At 52.5% G+C, this 20,543-nt stretch overlaps 1 protein-coding gene across 14 annotated transcripts in view; it reads left to right on the forward strand.

The window, feature by feature from the left end:
- syne1b (spectrin repeat containing, nuclear envelope 1b) overlaps window positions 1-20,543 on the forward strand; it is an 834,787-nt gene that overhangs the window by 774,100 nt on the left and 40,144 nt on the right. For 13 of the 14 annotated variants that reach the window (XM_085981815.1, XM_085981811.1, XM_085981814.1 and 10 more), the window contains 5 exons: window positions 3,964-4,297; window positions 8,003-8,068; window positions 8,478-8,623; window positions 11,225-11,351; window positions 13,646-13,857. In XM_085981815.1, the coding sequence (XP_085837941.1) occupies window positions 3,964-4,297; window positions 8,003-8,068; window positions 8,478-8,623; window positions 11,225-11,351; window positions 13,646-13,857 (885 nt within the window). The remainder of the gene's footprint in view (window positions 1-3,963; window positions 4,298-8,002; window positions 8,069-8,477; window positions 8,624-11,224; window positions 11,352-13,645; window positions 13,858-20,543) is intronic. The other variant, XM_085981810.1, reaches the window with a different exon arrangement.

Raw genomic sequence — 20,543 nt, forward strand, 5'->3', positions numbered from 1 at the left:
AACCCCGCTGGCGGTTGTCCCACTTTGACCGCTTTTATCCTGCGTGCCTGTTCGGCGGACTCTGGGCCGAGCCATTTGATAAGAAGGCCGAGCTCTTCTCCTGCCAACAGGTCTAAGCCCGATATGGCATCGTGGAAGCAGGACTTCCAAGCCCGATAATTCTCCGGCCTGTCATCAAACTTGTTTAACCCTGTAGTCACCAGCTGGCTGCGTGCAAGGTATTTGGCAAGGTCGTAGGTGCTGGGACCTGTGCCAGGATTGCCCTGAATAGGGGCTCTGTTGGGCGTCTCAAGGAAACGAGAGGGGGTTTGCTGCTGACTTTCTCTATTCAGCGTTCTATACCTCTGCACCGTGTCTTCCGTTTTGCTGGGGGAGACTCTGCAGCTTGAGGCACGCTGTCTACTTTGACCTTGGTTGGCAACTTGGGGCATGTTGTATGAAGTGCTTGCGTCTGTGGAGATATGCGGGTCTCCATCCCTCTCTCTCGTAAACTGTATGTCGGCATGATCGCTCACGTAATCTCTAGTGCACTGTTGTCGACTCTGCTGCGGAACGGGAATTAAAGGTTTGTAAGCTGTCTTGGGATCAGCTCCCTCCAAAAATTGCCTCGAATACTTGTGTCTCAGCTAATGCAGCATCTATCTCTTTTTGTTGCTGCAGAGCTTCTAATGTGGCTTGGAGACGGGCCTGTTCAGCCTGGTGACGGGCCTGTTCAGCTTGGAAATGGGCCTGTTTTACTTTTATTTCTATTTCTCTGTCTGCATGCGCAGCTCTGGCTTGAGCTGCTACTAGCTAAGCCCGTGCTTTGGCGATGGCTATGCTTACTCTAGAACCACCTGATGACCGTGAACTAGCTTGCGATCTGTAGTAACTGGAGCTTATAGACCGATTGTCACATTCTACAGTTTCGTCTGCCTGTTTAAGGTCTTCTACTTGCTGCAAAGCATATTCGTTATTATCTTCTGACATGTTGATGTGAGGTAGGTGTGGTGTACAAGGTGAAGGCTTACTCTGAGTTCCTCCTGCTCTACTCTTCACAGCTAGCTGTAATGCTACCTTATGCCATCTGATCTCATATGCCAGGCCAGACGCAATATCTTTTCACTGTACTGGCCTCGCTAGACGTGCTCCTATCTAGTTATCCAGCAAGTTAAACACTTATTCAAATAATTCCTCGTGAAGCCGTTTGCTGTTTTGAAGCTTTACTTGAATAAATTTGTGAAACTGTAAACAAAGACAAAGTATGTTTTGTACATAAAACTGAGTACAGGAAACTTTGGTTTATCCAGAAGTTGTGTGTCCGGAAACCTCGATCTAACAGCAGAAATCAGCAGCCGTTTTGTTAGGGTTTTTTTTCTTCTCCTAGCATTTTTTTAAACAGTCAGTGAAATAAAGAATAGATTTGCCTTCCAAAGCTAGGCTTTATTAACTTTAAAATCTGCAGCACATCTTCCCACACCCAGTCCCAACCAAAGCTGGAAAAGAACTGAATTTAAGGTGGCCACAACACATCATGTGATCATCAACTACCAATGAGATTACAACATATATCCCAAGGCAATTAACAAACAACCAATCACAATACTTTTACTAAACAAGGAATAATCACCACAGTCAGTCTCTGGAAAGCCTCTCTGAAGCTGTTGCTAAGCTACAGAGACGCTTCCAAGGTATGGGCCGACTGTTTACAAGCTGTTGCTAAGCAACATTGTTTGTTGTCAGATACGGAGATGAAAACCTCCGTATCCTTCAACATTAGCGCTGGTCTGTCCGGAAGTTTTCATAGATCGGCATCACGCTGGTCTCGTCGGTGCCGGATATCGCGAAGTTTCCTGTGCTATACATTAGATATTACATAAGATATAAACATATTTACAACGGTAGAATAGACTCATTGTATAACTAACTAACATTTGGACTAACTTCTGTAATTACCAAATATTAACCTTTTATAAACAAAGTATTGTCAAAATACTACACTGACAAAGTTGCTATCATGTTAACAAACAAGGATACTCACAGATATTGCGTCTGGCCTAACATATGAGATAAGATGCAATTGGATTGAGAATGGATTTCCTCATGGAAGATCCTTCATCACTCTGCCAGGTTCTTTCTGGGAAAACTCCTTCCGGGTCAAACAGGAAGAACGGTCAACTGATCTCTGCTGTATACAAACACTGCTAACACAATAACCACCACCAGAGGGTGCCATCTGCATGTAAAATGTCCATAAGTCCAGAACAATGAGGGTTTCAGCAGCAGATGAGCTGAAGCAGGAAAATTAAATGCCAGTACATTATGCTGCAGAGTTATTGCACTGGATTAGGCTTGCAATTTAACCTTCTCCCTCCCTCCCTCCCAGACACACAATGTGAGGCCCAAGGTGCTGCCAAAAAGCCAGCAACTCTTTCTCTTTTTCTCTCTTCCTCTCTCTCTTTCGCCTTCTCTCTCTTTCTCTCTATTTCTTTCTTTCTCACTTTCTCTTTATTATCTTTCTCTTTATCTCTCCTGTCTCTGTCTCACTTTTTTCTTTTCCTCGGTCTCTCTCTTTATCTCTCTCTATTTCTCTTTCTATCTTTATTACTCTTTCTCTCTCTCTCTCTCTCGCCCACACACACACACACACATCACTGTGGCCTCCTCTTGCAGGCTTGTTGGCAGTCGGGTTCGGAGCAGCTCCCAGCTGCACTGGGTGATGCACAGAGCAGAGACCAATTGAAGGAGGAACCTGTCAAAATATAAATTGCGATACAGAGAGAATCTCGTCCTACAAAAAAAATAAACAAAACCCCTAGCTGTTGCTCAGTTTGTATGGATCCTTTCTTCTGTTCTGCCTGTTTTTGTAGGCCACACTGAGAGTGCAAATACTTACCTCTCAACTGTTCAACTCACTGGGACTCCACGCAATGTAAATGAATGTCAAGGAGCTCTCAGTCGACCTATAACATTATAAATTAAATTAAAACAAGCTCCAAATACTGGAAATACCCAGCAAGCCCATCAGAATCGGTGAAGAGAGAGATCAAGTTAAAGTTTAGGATGTAGACGTTTTGTCAGAATACTCTCTGTCAAAGGGTCTACACCTGAAATGTTGACCTTCCTTTTCCTTCGATAGATGCTGACTGGCCTGCCCCATCACACCCCCACATTCTGTTCTTATCTCAGATACACCTCATCCAGGTAACCAGGAGCCCAACATGCACAGCTGGCTTTCATGGGACATTGGAGCAGCGCGGATACCTGTGTCCCTCGGAGGAGTGAGGGGGGAGAGGGTAATGGGCTCGGCGCAGTTTGCTAGAACATATCTCTTGTTTGGCTTGACTGCAGCATCAGAACCGTGGCTGCAGCCTTTGCACCGTTGTATTCTGCTACAAATAAACACCCGGTAAATATTTGCCATCAAAAGGGCACATTTTAGGGTTCAGTGCTTCCCTGCTCAGAACCCCATGTGATGGGGTAATGCTCGATTCACGACCTACATGATACTCCATCTCTATCAAGTGCAACATTGGACAAGACGTGAATCAGTCACTGGCCTGATCTGTATTCCTGCCATGTAAAGCTTTGTGCCAGGAGTTCTAAACCCTAAAGGTATCTCACTCTATAACACACCCATGCAAAGCAGCGAGAAGGTGGAACTTGCTACCACATGGAGTAGTAGAGGTGAATAGCATAGATGCATTTAAGGGGAAGCTAGATAAGGACATGAGGGGGAAAGGAATAGAAGGATATGCTGATAAGGTGAGATGAAGTAAGGTGGGAGGAGGCTCGTGTGGAGCATAAACACTAGCATTGACCAATTCGGCCAAATGGCCTGTTTCTATGTTGTAAAAATCTATGTAATTCGATGTAAAGTGGCTTAGGAGGTGCCGATTTCATCAGTGTTTTGTGTGTAGTTGATGTGGGTTCCTATAGTTTTACTCAGTCTGGATTATTTGAGTTGCTTCTCCCTCCCTTTAGCTGACTGATGACGAGCATGAGATGTCTGACCGGGAGGTGGACTTCGACGATAGCATTGAGCTCTCCAGCATGCAGTGGCTCGATAGAGCTCCGGACAATGCGGCAACCCCTCCGCTATCGCTGAGCCGGGGCACGAGTCTGCAGCAGCCCAAGGACACGCGTTCGGGGCGGGATACTCCAGCCAGCGTCGATTCCATCCCCTTGGAGTGGGACCACGATTACGACCTGAGTCGAAACCTGGAAAGTGCCGTGTCGCGAGCGCTGGAGGGCGCGGAAGAGGATGCGGGAGATGAGGACAGCGATTTCTACCTCAAAGGAGCGGCTGAAATCACAGGTGAGCGCACGTAGGGAAACCCGCTGGGAGTGAGGGAGCCCTGGGGAGTGGGGGAGCCCTGGGGAGTGAGGGAGCCCTGGGGAGTGAGGGAGCCCTGGGGAAAGAGGGAGCCCTGGGGAGTGGGGGAGCCCTGGAGAGTGAGGGAGCCCTGGGGAGTGAGGGAGTCCTGGGGAGTCGGGGAGCCCTGGGGAGTGGGGGAGCCCTGGGGAGTGAGGGAACCCTGGGGAGTGAGAGGGAGTGGGGGAGCCCTGGGGAGTGGGGGAGCCCTGGGGAGTGAGGGAGCCCTGGGGAGTGAGGGGGAGTGAGGGAGCCCTGGGGAGTGAGGGGGAGTGAGGGAGCCCTGGGGAGTCGGGGAGCCCTGGGGAGTGAGGGAGCCCTGTGGAGTGAGGGAGCCTTGAGGAGTGAGGGAGCCCTGGGGAGTGAGGGAGCCCTGTGGAGTGAGGGAGCCTTGAGGAGTGAGGGAGCCCTGGGGAGTGAGGGAGCCCTGGGGAGTGGGGAGCCCTGGGGAGTGAGGGAGCCCTGGGGAGTGAGGGAGCCCTGGGGAGTGAGGGAGCCCTGGGGAGTGGGGGAGCCCTGGGGAGTGGGGGAGCACTGGGAGTGAGGGAGCCCTGGGGAGTGAGGGAGCCCTGGGGAGCCCTGGAGAGTGAGGGAGCCCTGGGGAGTGGGGGAGCCCTGGGGAGTGAAGGAGCCCTGGGGAGTGAGGGAGCCCTGGAGACTGAGGGAGCCCTGGTGGGGGAGCCCTGGGGAGTGAGGGAGCCCTGGGAGTGGGGGAGCCCTGGGGAGTGAGGGAGCCCTGGGGAGTGAGGGAGCCCTGGTGGGGGAGCCCTGGGGAGTGAGGGGGAGTGAGGGAGCCCTGGGGAATGAGGGAGCCCTGGGAGTGGGGGAGCCCTGGGGAGTGAGGGAGCACTGAGGAGTGAGGGAGCCCTGGGGAGTGGGGGAACCCTGGGGAGTGAGGGAGCCCTGGGGAACCCTGGGGAGTGAGGGAGCCCTGGTGGGGGAGCCCTGGGGGGAGTGAGGGAGCCCTGGGGAGTGAGGGAGCTCTGGGGAGTGAGGGAGCCCTGGGGAGTTGGGGAACCCTAGGGAGTGAGGGAGCCCTGGGGAGTGAGGGAGCCCTGGAGACTGAGGGAGCCCTGCTGGGGTTGCCCTGGGGAGTGAGGGAGCCCTGGTGGGGGAGCCCTGGGGAGTGAGGGGGAGTGAGGGAGCCCTGGGAGTGGGGGAGCCCTGGGGAGTGAGGGAGCCCAGGGAGGGGCGGGAGGGAGTGAGTGAACCCATGGGTGAGGCTTGAGGGAGCCCTGGGGAGTGAGGGGTGGGGGGTGAGGTGCAGTGAGGAAGCCCTGGGGGGCGGGGGGGGTGGATGTGGGGGAGTCCTGATGGGGGGTGTGAGGGAGCCCAGGGATGAGGATTGCGAGAGCCATGGGGGGGTTAAGGGAGCCGGGAGAGGAGGGAGGGGTGAGTGAGGGAGTCAGGGTGGTGGGTGTATATTCAGAAATTGAACTTCTGTATCCTATATTAAAGATCCAGAAGCACTGGAAGAAGGCAGTGAAAGAAAAAAAAAGAGCTTGATTTAAAAAGCACTTTTCAGGACCACTGAATGGCCCAAAGCCCTTTACAGCCAATGAAGTTCTTTTGAAGTGTAATGTAGGAAACATGGCAGCCAGTTTGCGCACAGCAAGGTCCCACAAACAGATATTTGATAATGACCGGATAATCTGTTTTTTTAGTGATGTTGGTTGAGGGATAAATGTTGGCCAGGACACCGAGGAGAACTCCCCTGCTCTTCTTCGAAATAGTGTCATGGGATCTTTTATGTCCACCTGAGAGGACAGATAGGGTTTAATGTCTCATCCGAAACACGGCACCTCCAACAGTGCAGCACTCCCTCAGTACTGCATTTCTCACTACCAGTGCCTCATGGACAGAGCGCCCAAACAATAAATAAAGCACACAGATAGAAGAGCTTCATGAAATTAGGAGTTTCCAGAATGGCGGGTTGGCTAGAAACTAGAGAGTCCTGATAGCGATGGGGTTAGTAAAATCCCCAACTAATAGGATGATGGCAGTGTGAAAATCACAAAGTAGGGGATTTGATTTTTCTGGATCGAACATGGTAGTCACAAAGATACAAAGGCAGGAAGGAAGATGGCTGAAGACTTTGTATAGAATCACAGAATTCGCAGGGCAGAAGGGCGGCATTTTTGTCAGGCTCTTTTTCCCAGTGCCAGACTCATGGCTCCATTCTTTTGAGGGACAAGCGAGTTAGAATAGACAATGACGGAAGTGATGTGGTCTCCTGGAATGAGAAGAGAAGCTAGTGGACAGGTAGAAAAATAATTAAACTGGCTAATGGAATGTTGGCCTTTGTGTCAAGAGGGCTGGAATACAAAGGGGTGGAAGTTATGTTACAGCTGTACAGAACTCTGGTTAGACCTCATCTGGAGTAACTGCGTCCAGTTCTGGGCACCGCACCTCAGGAAGGATAGATTGGCCTTGGAGTGGGAGCAGCGCAGATTCACCAGAATGATACCGGGGCTAAAGGGGTTAAATTATGAGGACAGGTTGCATAGACTGGGCTTGTATTCCCTTGAGTATAGAAGATTAAGGAGCGATCTAATTGAGGTGTTTAAGATGATTAAAGGATATGATAGGGTAGATAGAGAGAAACTATTTCCTCTGGTGGGGGAATCCAGAACAAGGGGGCTTAACCTTTACATAAATGCTAGGCTGTTCAGGAGTGACGTCAGGAAGCACTTCTTCACACAAAGAGTAGTGGAAATCTGGAACTCTCTCCCCCAAAAATCTGTTGAGGCTGAGGGTCAATTGAAAATTTCAAAACTGAGGTTGATAGATTTTTGTTTCACAAGGGTATCGAGGGTTATGGAACCAAGGTGGGTAGATGGAGTGAAGATACAGATCAACCATTTCTAATTGAATGACGGAACAGGCTCGAGGGGCTGAACGGCCTCCTCCTTTTCCTATATTTCCTTCCTAGAAGCAGGGCCAGTGTCAAAGTGGCTTCGTAGTGTGTACAGTAAAAACGTCATGGTTGAACTGAGAATGAATGACCAATGAGGGCAATCGGCAGCGGGCATCTGATGGATTTCTTCCAGAAGTTGCATGGTTTGAAATGAGAGTAGGGTTGCCAACTCTGCTTGGACGTATTCCAGGAGGTTCCATCACATGACCTCCAACCGGCCCGCCCCCATTCTTCCGCCATTGGTTGGTCGACATGTCCATCCAAGCAGCGCACAAACCGTTCGCTTACCCTATTGGATGATTCTTGACTATCAGGTAACATTCAGTCAAACAGCCTCCCGTTTCCTCCTTCCCCCACCACATCTCTAGCTATTTGAGGCTTAATTTTAGACTCTGTTGTAGCGGTCCTTTAATTCAGATTCTGAGCGCTGAATACCAGGAGCTCACTCACAGATGTTGGGCTTACAAGAAGACCAACATAAGAGGCTCTTTAATCGTATCACCGTCTCTTCAAGGATTGCTTCTCAGACTGGGTTACTGGTCTGCACTCAGACTCTGCTCTGACTTCTGTTTTATTTTAAGGAGCATGAAGGTCAGATTTGCGATGCGTCAGGGATGATGGATCCATCTGACGACAGGACAAAGAGGTGGATGGGGTGGGGGGACTGGCGAGAATGGCCATCACCCGATGCCGATTTAGTAGCTGTTGAAATTGTGCTCTTATTTCCACAGATGTAGTGATCCCTGAAAGCCCAGAGGCCTATGTAAAACTGACTGAAAGTACTTTGAGATCCACTGGTAGGCATTCAATGATCCAAGCATGTTCTGGCTCCCCCACATCAAACCCTACCAAACTCAACCCATAGTCATCCATCTTAACACTGACCTTGCATCACCCCTACCTAACCTCCGATTTGTGCCTCTCACTTGTTTGTGAAATGCAAATCAACTGATTAACCTCTGGCTAATGTTGTTGAACCTCTTGGGCCAGTCTAGTGGCCAATGCATGCTCACCCACTTGGGGGCTGGGGATCTGCCTTGTACAGGTAGGTATTGGTTAGTGAGAGCGCATGTACCTCATCATCTAGTTCTGCACTGGGAAATTCTCTCAGCGTTGATTGGGTTTGCATGTGGTTGTGATTAGTTAGCAGCAGCCTCTTAACGGAGGCCCATTCTCTCCATTTACTCGGCGTTTTTCCATCTCCAGCAGGGGAGCCCGGCCACTTAGAGACGCAAATCCGCCAGCTGGACAAAGCCTTGGACAGCAGCCGATACCATCTGCAGCAGACAGAAAATGTCATCCGCAGCAAGACGCCCACTGGTCCCGAGCTGGACTCAAGTTACTGGGGATATGTGAGTACTCAGTGTGGGAGTGGGGGGGGGAGTCTCGCTCACTAGGACCATGGGTCGGAGAATCGGGCTCCGATGTTGTGAACCTGTCTCCGAGCCAGGGAGTGTGGGATGGCAGAATGAACCCTTTATATATATCCCTAATTCATTTGCAGCTGATTGTCACTCGTGTATATGTAGTTCAATGAGGATTTGAAACTGGGGTACGGGTTTATTTGTCTCCCACTTTGGTAAAATTTGTGGATCTCGTGATTATAGTAACAGAGGTAGGCCATTCAGCCCCTCGAGCCTGTTCCACCATTCTGTTAGATCATGACTGATCTGTATCTTAACTCCATTTACCCGCCTTGGTGCTGTAATCCTTAATACCCTTGCCTAATAAAAATCTATCAATCTCAGTTTTGAAATGTTCAATTGACCCCCCAGCCTCAACAGCTTTTTAGAGGAAAGAGTTCCAGATTTCCACCACCCTTTGTGTGAAGAAGTGCTTCCTGACATTACCCCTGAATGGCCCAGCTCTAATTTCAAGGTTATGTCTCCTTGTTCTGGATTCCCCCACCAGAGGAAATAGTTTATCTCTATCTACTATATCAATTCCTTTAATCACCTTAAACATCTCAATTAGATCACCCCTTAATCTTCTATACACAAGGGAATACAAGCCCAGTCTATGCAACCTGTCCTCATAATATAACCTTTAGTCCCGGTATCATTCTGTTCAATCTGCACTGCACCCACTCCAAGGCTAATCTATCCTTCATGATGTGTGGTGCCCAGAACTGAATGCAGCAGTCTAAAAACTCTTCCCCCACACCCCACCTCCAAATATCCGTGATCCTTCTACCGTATAGCCGATGTGACTTCAGCGGAAATCTGCCGGAAACTAGACCTCAACCCGGCCTTAAGTCGGGGATTCCCATTGGCCTGTTGGGAGCAGAGCCTCTGCCCACCCCCCTGCATGACCTTCGGTGTAAGAAGGGGTGGAACCGTTGTTGGGGGCAGGGTCCCAGTCCTCAGTGAGACGGTAGAGTACACCTGTCCCAGGGAGCCACAACTTCTTCCCGGGGGGGGGCGGATGAGAGGTGACTGGACTCTCCCACCTCTTCAGCAGGTGAGCGTCCTAGAAACACTTCTAGTGGTTCGGACACCTGCCTTTGGTGGGCTGTTGTGGAAGCCGCCCTGATCCTGGAAACTCCGCTGGTGTCAGCGTCTGAGGATCCCGGCAGGTTCACCTCAGCATTTAATCCAGGATTATTTCTTTTAATTCATTCTGGTGATGTGGGCAGCACTGGCAAGGCACTTATTGCCCATCCCTAGTTGCCCTGAGAAGGTGGTGGTGGGTCGCCTTCTTGAGCTGCTGGTAACGGGTTTGATACAACTGAGTGGCTTGTTAGGTCTCTTCAGAGGCCAGTTAAGAGTCAACGTTGGTGTGAGGACTGGAGTCACGTTTTGACCAGACCGGGTAAGGACAGCTGATTTCGTTCCCTGAAGGACATCAGTGAACCAGTTGGGTTTCTACAACAATCCGACAGCTTCATGGTCACTTTTACTGATACCAGTTTTTTATTTCCAGATTCTTTTTTTAAACTGAATTTGGATTCCATTTTTATTTTGCGGGATTCCCGGGTTTTGAGGAGTGAATTCCCCAACTCCATCCGCTTCTCCACAAAAAATGAACCAGTGGTTTTTGATTATTTCTGTTCCATTCTGATGGTCGTGAATGATGGATCTAATTGAATGGCAGAACAGGCTCGAGGGGTTGAATGGCCTACTCCTGTTCCTATGTTCCATTAACAAGATGGGGAATAGGGGAAATATAGGGAGTCCACACCCTGAACGGGATTCCTCAAAACGTGGATCACCTGAGGTAACCAGGAGCTGTTGTACTAAACTCAATAATGCATTGGGTTTAATCCATGTGTTCAATGTCCTGCATAAGTACTGTTGTCTTTGCTTTGTTTGCCTTGCATATTAATCACTCATGTTTGTTGTACTGGTTGGTTACTCATTGCCTCCACCAACGTGGCACCAGCGATCAGGGAGGCTTCCACTAAAGCCCACCAAAGGCAGGTGTCCGAACCACTAGAAGCGTTTCTAGGACGCTCACCTGCTGAAGAGGCGGGAGAGTCCAGTCACCTCTCATCCGCCCCCCCCGGGAAGAAGTTGTGGCTCCCTGGGACAGGCGCACTGTACCGTCTCACTGAGGACTGGGTCCCAGCCCTTCTTACACCGAAGGTCATGCGGGGGGGTGGTGGTGGTGGTGGTGTGGGCAGAGGCTTTGCTCCCAACAGGCCAATGGGAATCCCCGACTTAAGGCCGGGTTGAGGTCTAGTTTCCGGCAGATTTCCGCTGAAGCCACATCGGCTGTACGGCAGAAGGATCACGGCTATTTGGAGGTGGGGTGTGGGGGAAGAGTTTTTAGACTGCTGCATTCAGTTCTGGGCACCACACATCATGAAGGATAGATTAGCCTTGGAGTGGGTGCAGTGCAGGTTGAACAGGAGGTGTTGTGTTGTATTGTGCTGACGTGGATTTGTCCAATGCACCAGGGCTGCCTATTGAAGTCCCATGTCTGCTCAATCTTCCCGCTGTTCTGTTACTCAGATGAAGCTGTTGTCGGAATGCCGCGGTAGCATTGAGATGGTGAAAAGAGTGGGAAACAAACTCAAAGAGGAGGAAGACAAGCTCTCTGGCTTCATTAATCTAACTAGCACAGAGACACAGACTTCTGGTGAGTGATCTGCTGATCTATTTATTACAAATCGATGCCAGCCCAACAATACAGTATATGTAGTAAATGTAGCCTGGCTTGGGGGGAACAGTTGACTGTGGACCTAAGGTTCCCAAAGTTCTCCACCACGGGCTTTCCTCGCCTCATGTCTGGGTCTGTTGTAGACCAATTGATGGAGATTGATTGCTATAAAGAGTCAACAACTCCATTGTCGTTGTATCATGTGACTACCAGGATGGTAAAAGGTGAACTAGATTAGATGGACCTTGGTCTGTTTTCGTTTAGCAATTCCTCTGTTCCTAATCCTGTAAAAAGCAAGCTCAGTACTTTGGATCGGAGCAGTACAGTACAGCCAATCGGGCGAAACCTGCGCCGAGCCTGGTCACAGCTGGGGGTGGGGGCTGGTCACGGGGGAGGCCTGGTCACAGCCGGGGGTGGGGGCTGATCACGGGGGTGGGGGCTGATCACGGGGGTGGGGCTGGTCACGGGGGTGGGGGCTGGTCACGTGGGAGGCCTGGTCACAGCCAGGGATGGGGGCTGATCACGGGGGTGGGGGCTGGTCACGGGGGAGGCCTGGTCACTGCCGGGGGTGGGGGCTGGTCACTGCCGGGGGTGGGGGCTGGTCACTGCCGGGGGTGGGGGCTGGTCACTGCCGGGGGTGGGGGCTGGTCACAGGTGGGGGTGGGGGCTGGTCACAGGCGGGGGTGGGGGCTGGTCACAGGCGGGGGTGGGGATTGATCACAGGTGGGGGTGGGGTCTGGTGACGGTGGTGGGGGCTGGTCACAGGCGGGGGTGGGGGCTGGTGATGGTGGTGGGGGCTGGTGACGGTGGTGGGGGCTAATTGATAACAATTGATTGCTGTGAATAGTCAAAAGCTCCATTATCATTGTATCATGGGACTACCAGGCTAGTAGAAGCCCAACTAGATGGGCCTTGTAAACATCACATTTCTAACTCATAGTCATCTTTCTGAATAGGTCCTGAGGTTAGTAAATTCAAGGCAGAGCACAACGGTTCATAGTTTAATTTCAGTGTCCTCTTTATTGGATTAATAAACTGTAAAGTGTAAAGAATTGCATAGGATTTACAGCACAGAACCAGGCCATTTGACCCAACTTTGGTCTTTGCCGGCGTTTATGCTCCACACAAACCTCCTTTCACCCCACTTCATCGCACCCTATCGGCATATCAGCAATCTGTTGGAGGTGGGGCAATGAGTGGCCCTGTTTGAATCTTGTTTATACCAGTTCAAAACTAGCCCATGTTCCCTTCCTGTTCTATGCTTCAAAATGGTCACAATCATCCAGGTGTCAGAGGGCGTTCATGGGTTGGGTTAGATGGGTTGAATGTCCTCCCTCGTCTGTGCTTGTGTGGCAGAGCTGTTTGGGAATTCAGCAATAACATTTTCTTGTTGAGAGAATTAAGGGAGGCCTCAAAAATTGCATTTTCTCCTGCCTCATCCTTCGAGAATTCCTTGTGAGAGCACCACTGGATTGCAAAAATGAGCGAGCTCAACACAGGAGGATTGGGCCGCATCCTGTGTATTACGTCCAGTGAGTGAGCGAGAACAGAAATCTTCACGCACAGTAATGAAAGCACATTTGCGTGCAACAGCTGTTGGAGAGGGTGGACCTTCAACACAGCTGGAGTTTGAGCCGCTCAGAGTTTGAATTAGGGGAATGTATGTTCTAATGGGGAGGGGGCAGTAATGCAGGTAATGAATGTAGACCCCCAGCGTAGAACATGTCCGCTTTATATCCCATTGGATTCTTTGGAATATAACTCGGGCAGGTTCTACACCAGGCGGGCGGTTTGCTCCGCGGACCAGCGGGCTCCGAACCGCCCCAGCTTCATTCCCCAGCTGCCGCTCGCCACCCGTTTCGAGGTGGCATGTCGACAAGGCCCTGGAGTTAAAATACCCCAGGCCTAACATTTCTGACAGCGGGTGAGTTTCACACCAGCCCAAAGCCCGCTCAGAGTTAAAATCCACCTCGGTATGTTTCATTACTCAGACTTGTATTATTGCTCTGCGTACATTCAATAATAAAATGACAGTTACCAGGAAGGAACTGAAATAGACTACTGCCACACCTCCTGTCTGTTGTTAATGAAACCTGTAGGACCCTTGATCCTAAGTGAGGTAAATACTTTGCTAATATTATTAACACGGGGGAGGGGATATTTCAAGTTAGTATGGTTTGGACAAATTCTACACATGAATCGATGATCGATCAGAATCGCACAGACGGTAGACGTGAGCTGACTTGTTATGGGCTGTCTCGTTCCCTGTGCAGGTGTGATCGAGCGCTGGGAGCTAATCCAAGCCCAGGCTCTCAACAAAGAGCTGAGAATGAAACAGAACCTCCAGCAGTGGCAACAGTTCAACTCCGACCTCAGCAGCATCTGGGAGTGGCTGAGTGAGACCGAGGAAGAGCTGGAGCATCTCAGCAGGCTGGACATCAGCACAGACATCCAGACCATAGAACTGCGGATTAAAAAGCTCAAAGTATGTCCCCACTTTCTCCTCTATTGAGCAGTGAACTGATGGAGACCCTACGTTCTGAAAGTAAACAAGACTATATCCTCTCTATCACCAAGACCGCCTACTTCCACCTCTGTAACATCACCCGTCTCCACCCCTGCCTCAGCCCATCTGCTGCTGAAACCCTCATCCATGTCTTTGATACCTCTTGACTTGACTATTCCAAGGCTGGCCTCCCACCTTCCGTAAACTTCAGTACATCCAGAACTCTGCTGCCCATATCCTAACTCGCACCCCTGTGTGCGCTGACCTACATTGGCTCCCAGTCCCGCAACGCCTCGATTTTTAACATTTTCCTCCTCCTGTTCAAATCCCTCCATGGAATCGCCCCTCCCTAGCTCGGCAACCTCCTCCAGCCCTAAAAATCTCTGAGATCTCTGCGCTCCTCCAATTCTGGCCTCTTGCGCCTCCCTTCACCCCACCATTGGTGGCCGTGCCTTCAGCTGCCTGGGCCCTAAGCTCTGGAAATCCCTCTTTAAACCACTCTGCCTCTCTACCTCTCTCCTCCTTTAAGACGCTCCTTAAAACCTACCAATTTGACCAAGTTTTTGGTCACCTGCCCTAATATCTCCTTATGTGGCTCGGTGTCAAATTTTGTCTGATAACGCTCCTGTGAAGTGCCTTGGGACGTTTTACTACATTAAAGGCGTTACATAAATGCAAATTGCTGTATTTAAGCCGCCATAGGAACTTTTGGTTCTTTTATAACTACATTTTATTTTTACATAATTGAAATACAGGGTAGATTTCATGAATTAGTACAGCTTTAGGTGGCAAGATTTCAGGAGTGGGAATCGGCACACTCCCCGTGTATGGGGATTTCAGGAGTGGGAATCGGCACACTCCCCGTGTATGGGGATTTCAGGAGTGGGAATCGGCACACTCCCCGTGTATGGGGATTTCAGGAGTGGGAATCGGCACACTCCCCGTGTATGGGGATTTCAGGAGTGGGAATCGGCACACTCCCCGTGTATGGGGATTTCAGGAGTGGGAATCGGCACACTCCCCGTGTATGGGGATTTCAGGAGTGGGAATCGGCACACTCCCCGTGTATGGGGATTTCAGGAGTGGGAATCGGCACACTCCCCGTGTATGGGGATTTCAGGAGTGGGAATCGGCACACTCCCCGTGTATGGGGATTTCAGGAGTGGGAATCGGCACACCCATGGACAATGACACATTTACATTGGCCATTACCATTATGTTGAGGCACGGTTCAGTCCCTATTTTAAACTCAGCAACAGCAACTTGCATTTATATAGCAGCTTTAATGTAGAATAACGGTCCAAGGCGCTTCACAGAGGCGTAATGGGAAAAATGGACGAAGGCAATATTGGGAGGGGTGACCAAAAGCTTGGACAAAGGGACGGATTTTAAGGAGAGTCTTGGATTAGGGAAGCAGTGAACTAGAGTTGTTTGGAGCACAGGCATTTCTGTGCAGTGCAGACTGAGGAGCTGGGGATCACAGACTGAGGAGCTGGGGATCACAGACTGAGGAGCTGGGGATCACAGACTGAGGAGCTGGGGATCACCAGACTGAGGAGCTGGGGATCACAGACTGAGGAGCTGGGGATCATAGACTGAGGAGCTGGGGATCACAGACTGAGGAGCTGGGGATCACCAGACTGAGGAGCTGGGGATCACCAGACTGAGGAGCTGGGGATCACAGACTGAGGAGCTGGGGATCACCAGACTGAGGAGCTGGGGATCACCAGACTGAGGAGCTGGGGATCACAGACTGAGGAGCTGGGGATCACCAGACTGAGGAGCTGGGGATCACCAGACTGAGGAGCTGGGGATCACCAGACTGAGGAGCTGGGGATCACCAGACTGAGGAGCTGGGGATCACAGACTGAGGAGCTGGGGATCACCAGACTGAGGAGCTGGGGATCACCAGACTGAGGAGCTGGGGATCACAGACTGAGGAGCTGGGGATCACAGACTGAGGAGCTGGGGAACACAGACTGAGGAGCTGGGGATCACCAGACTGAGGAGCTGGGGATCACCAGACTGAGGAGCTGGGGATCACCAGACTGAGGAGCTGGGGATCACAGACTGAGGAGCTGGGGATCACAGACTGAGGAGCTGGGGAACACAGACTGAGGAGCTGGGGATCACCAGACTGAGGAGCTGGGGATCACCAGACTGAGGAGCTGGGGATCACCAGACTGAGGAGCTGGGGATCACCAGACTGAGGAGCTGGGGATCACCAGACTGAGGAGCTGGGGATCACCAGACTGAGGAGCTGGGGATCACCAGACTGAGGAGCTGGGGATCACCAGACTGAGGAGCTGGGGATCACCAGACTGAGGAGCTGGGGATCACCAGACTGAGGAGCTGGGGATCACCAGACTGAGGAGCTGGGGATCACCAGACTGAGGAGCTGGGGATCACAGACTGAGGAGCTGGGGATCACAGACTGAGGAGCTGGGGAACACAGACTGAGGAGCTGGGGATCACCAGACTGAGGAGCTGGGGATCACCAGACTGAGGAGCTGGGGATCACCAGACTGAGGAGCTGGGGATCACCAGACTGAGGAGCTGGGGATCACAGACTGAGGAGCTGGGGATCACAGACTGAGGAGCTGGGGAACACAGACTGAGGAGCTGGGGATCACAGAGTGAGGAGCTGGGGAACACAGACTGAGGAGCTGGGGATCACAGACTGACTGAGGAGCTGGGGATCACAGACTGAGGAGCTGGGGATCACAGACTGACTGAAGAGCTGGGGAAACAAGACTGAGGAGCTGGGGATCACAGAGTGAGGAGCTGGGGAACAGAGACTGAGGAGCTGGGGATCACAGACTGAGGAGCTGGGGAACACAGACTGGCTGAGGAGCTGGGGAACACAGACTGACTGAGGAGCTGGGGATCACAGAGTGAGGAGCTGGGGATCACAGACTGAGGAGCTGGGGAACACAGACTGAGGAGCTGGGGAACACAGACTGGCTGAGGAGCTGGGAACACAAACTGAGGAGCTGGGGATCACAGACTGAGGAGCTGGGGAACACAGACTGAGGAGCTGGGGATCACAGAGTGAGGAGCTGGGAAACACAGACTGACTGAGGAGCTGGGAACACAAACTGAGGAGCTGGGAACACAGACTGAGCTGGGGATCTCAGACTGAGGAGCTGGGGATCACAGAGTGAGGAGCTGGGGAACAGAGACTGAGGAGCTGGGGATCACAGACTGAGGAGCTGGGGAACACAGACTGAGGGGCTTGAGATCACAGACTGAGGAGCTGGGGATCACAGACTGAGGAGCTGGGGATCACAGACTGACAGGAGCTGGGGATCACAGACTGAGGAGCTGTGGATCACAGACTGACTGAGGAGCTGGGGAACACAGACTGAGGAGCTGGGAACACAGACTGAGGAGCTGGGGAACACAGACTGAGGAGCTGGGGAACACAGACTGAGGAGCTGCGGAACACAGACTGAGGAGCTGGGGAACACAGACTGACTGAGGAGCTGCGGATCACAGACTGAGGAGCTGGGGATCACAGACTGAGGAGCTGGGGATCACAGACTGACTGAGGAGCTGGGGATCACAGACTGACTGAGGAGCTGGGGATCACAGACTGAGGAGCTGGGGAACACAGACTGACTGAGGAGCTGGGGAACACAGACTGACTGAGGAGCTGGGGAACACAGACTGACTGAGGAGCTGCGGAACACAGACTGAGGAGCTGGGGATCACAGACTGACTGAGGAGCTGGGGATCACAGACTGACTGAGGAGCTGGGGATCACAGACTAACTGAGGAGCTGGGGATCACAGACTGAGGAGCTGGGGAACACAGACTGAGGAGCTGGGGATCACCAGACTGAGGAGCTGGGGATCACCAGACTGAGGAGCTGGGGATCACCAGACTGAGGAGCTGGGGATCACCAGACTGAGGAGCTGGGGATCACCAGACTGAGGAGCTGGGGATCACAGACTGAGGAGCTGGGGATCACCAGACTGAGGAGCTGGGGATCACCAGACTGAGGAGCTGGGGAACACAAACTGAAGAGCTGGGGAACACAGACTGAGTAGCTGGGGAACACAGACTGAGGAGCTGGGGATCACAGACTGAGGAGCTGGGGATCACAGACTGAGGAGCTGGGGATGACAGACTGAGGAGCTGGGGAACACAGACTGAGGAGCCGGGGATCGCAGACTGAGGAGCCGGGGATCACAGACTGAGGAGCCGGGGATCACAGACTGAGGAGCTGGGGATCACAGACTGAGGAGCTGGGGATCACAGACTGAGGAGCTGGGGATCACAGACTGAGGAGCTGGGGATCACAGACTGAGGAGCGGGGGATCACAGACTGAGGAGCTGGGGATCACAGACTGAGGAGCTGGGGATCACACACTGAGGAGCTGGGGAACACACACTGAGGAGCTGGGGAACACAGACTGAGGAGCTGGGGATCACAGACTGAGGAGCTGGGGATCACAGACTGAGGAGCTGGGGAACACAGACTGAGGAGCTGGGGATCACAGACTGAGGAGCTGGGGAACACAGACTGAGGAGCTGGGGATCACAGACTGAGGAGCTGGGGCACACAGACTGAGGAGCTGGGGATCACAGACTGAGGAGCTGGGGATCACAGACTGACTGAGGAGCTGGGGAACACAGACTGACTGAGGAGCTGGGGAACACAGACTGAGGAGCTGGGGATCACAGACTGACTGAGGAGCTGGGGATCACAGACTGAGGAGCTGGGGAACACAGACTGGCTGAGGAGCTGGGGAACACAGACTGACTGAGGAGCTGGGGATCACAGACTGAGGAGCTGGGGATCACAGTGAGGAGCTGGGGAACACAGACTGAGGAGCTGGGGATCACAGAGTGAGGAGCTGGGGAACACAGACTGAGGAGCTGGGGATCACAGACTGAGGAGCTGGGGATCACAGACTGACTGAGGAGCTGGGGATCACAGACTGAGGAGCTGGGGAACACAGACTGACTGAGGAGCTGGGGAACACAGACTGACTGAGGAGCTGCGGAACACAGACTGAGGAGCTGGGGATCACAGACTGACTGAGGAGCTGGGGATCACAGACTGACTGAGGAGCTGGGGAACACAGACTGAGGAGCTGGGGATCACAGACTGAGGAGCTGGGGATCACAGACTGAGGAGCTGGGGATCACAGACTGAGGAGCTGGGGATCACAGACTCACTCAGGAGCTGGGGAACACAGACTGACTCAGGAGCTGGGGAACACAGACTAAGGAGCTGGGGAACACAGACTGAGGAGCCGGGGATCACAGACTGACTGAGGGGCTGGGGATCACAGAGTGAGGAGCTGGGGATCACAGACTGAGGAGCTGGGGAACACAGACTGGCTGAGGAGCTGGGGAACACAGACTGACTGAGGAGCTGGGGATCACAGACTGAGGAGCTGGGGAACACAGACTGAGGAGCTGGGGAACACAGACTGAGGAGCTGGGGATCACACACTGACTGAGGAGATGGGAACACAAACTGAGGAGCTGGGGATCACAGACTGAGGAGCTGGGGATCACAGAGTGAGGAGCTGGGGAACACAGACTGAGGAGCTGGGGAACACAGACTGACTGAGGAGCTGGGAACACAAACTGAGGAGCTGGGGATCACAGACTGACTGAGGAGCTGGGAACACAAACTGAGGAGCTGGGGATCACAGAGTGAGGAGCTGGGGAACACAGACTGAAGAGCTGGGGAACACAGACTGAAGAGCTGGGGAACACAGACTGAGGAACTGGGGATCACAGACTGAAGAGCTGGGGAACACAGACTGAGGAACTGGGGAACACAGACTGAGGAGCTGGGGATCGCAGACTGACTCAGGAGCGGGGGAATCACAGACTGACTGAGGAGCTGGGGATCACAGACTGAGGAGCTGGGGAACACAGACTGAGGAGCTGGGGAACACAGACTGGCTGAGGAGCTGGGGAACACAGACTGACTGAGGAGCTGGGGATCACAGACTGACAGGAGCTGGGGATCACAGACTGAGGAGCTGGGGAACACAGACTGAGGGGCTGGGGATGACAGACTGAGGAGCTGGGGATCACAGAGTGAGGAGCAGGGGATTACAGACTGAGGAGCTGGGGATCACAGACTGAGGAGCTGGGGAACACAGACTGACAGGAGCTGGGGATCACAGACTGAGGAGCTGTGGATCACTGACTGACTGAGGAGCTGGGGAACACAGACTGAGGAGCTGGGAACACAGACTGAGGAGCTGGGAACACAGACTGAGGAGCTGGGGATCTCAGACTAAGGAGCTGGGGATCACAGACTGAGGAGCTGGGAACACAGACTGAGGAGCTGGGGATCACAGACTGACAGGAGCTGGGGAACACAGACTGAGGAGCTGGGGAACACAGACTGAGGGGCTGGGAACACAAACTGAGGAGCTGGGGATCACAGAGTGAGGAGCTGGGGAACACAGACTGACTGAGGAGCTGGGAACACAAACTGAGGAGCTGGGGAACACAGACTGAGGAGCTGGGGAACACAGACTGAGGGGCTGGGGATGACAGACTGAGGAGCTGGGGATCACAGAGTGAGGAGCAGGGGATCACAGACTGAGGAGCTCGGGATCACAGACTGACAGGAGCTGGGGATCACAGACTGAGGAGCTGTGGATCACTGACTGACTGAGGAGCTGGGG

This window comes from Somniosus microcephalus, chromosome 3 (genome assembly GCF_052327205.1).
Source record: "Somniosus microcephalus isolate GS21.2 chromosome 3, FLI_Smic_1.0, whole genome shotgun sequence".
Taxonomy (NCBI): Eukaryota; Metazoa; Chordata; class Chondrichthyes; order Squaliformes; family Somniosidae; genus Somniosus; species Somniosus microcephalus.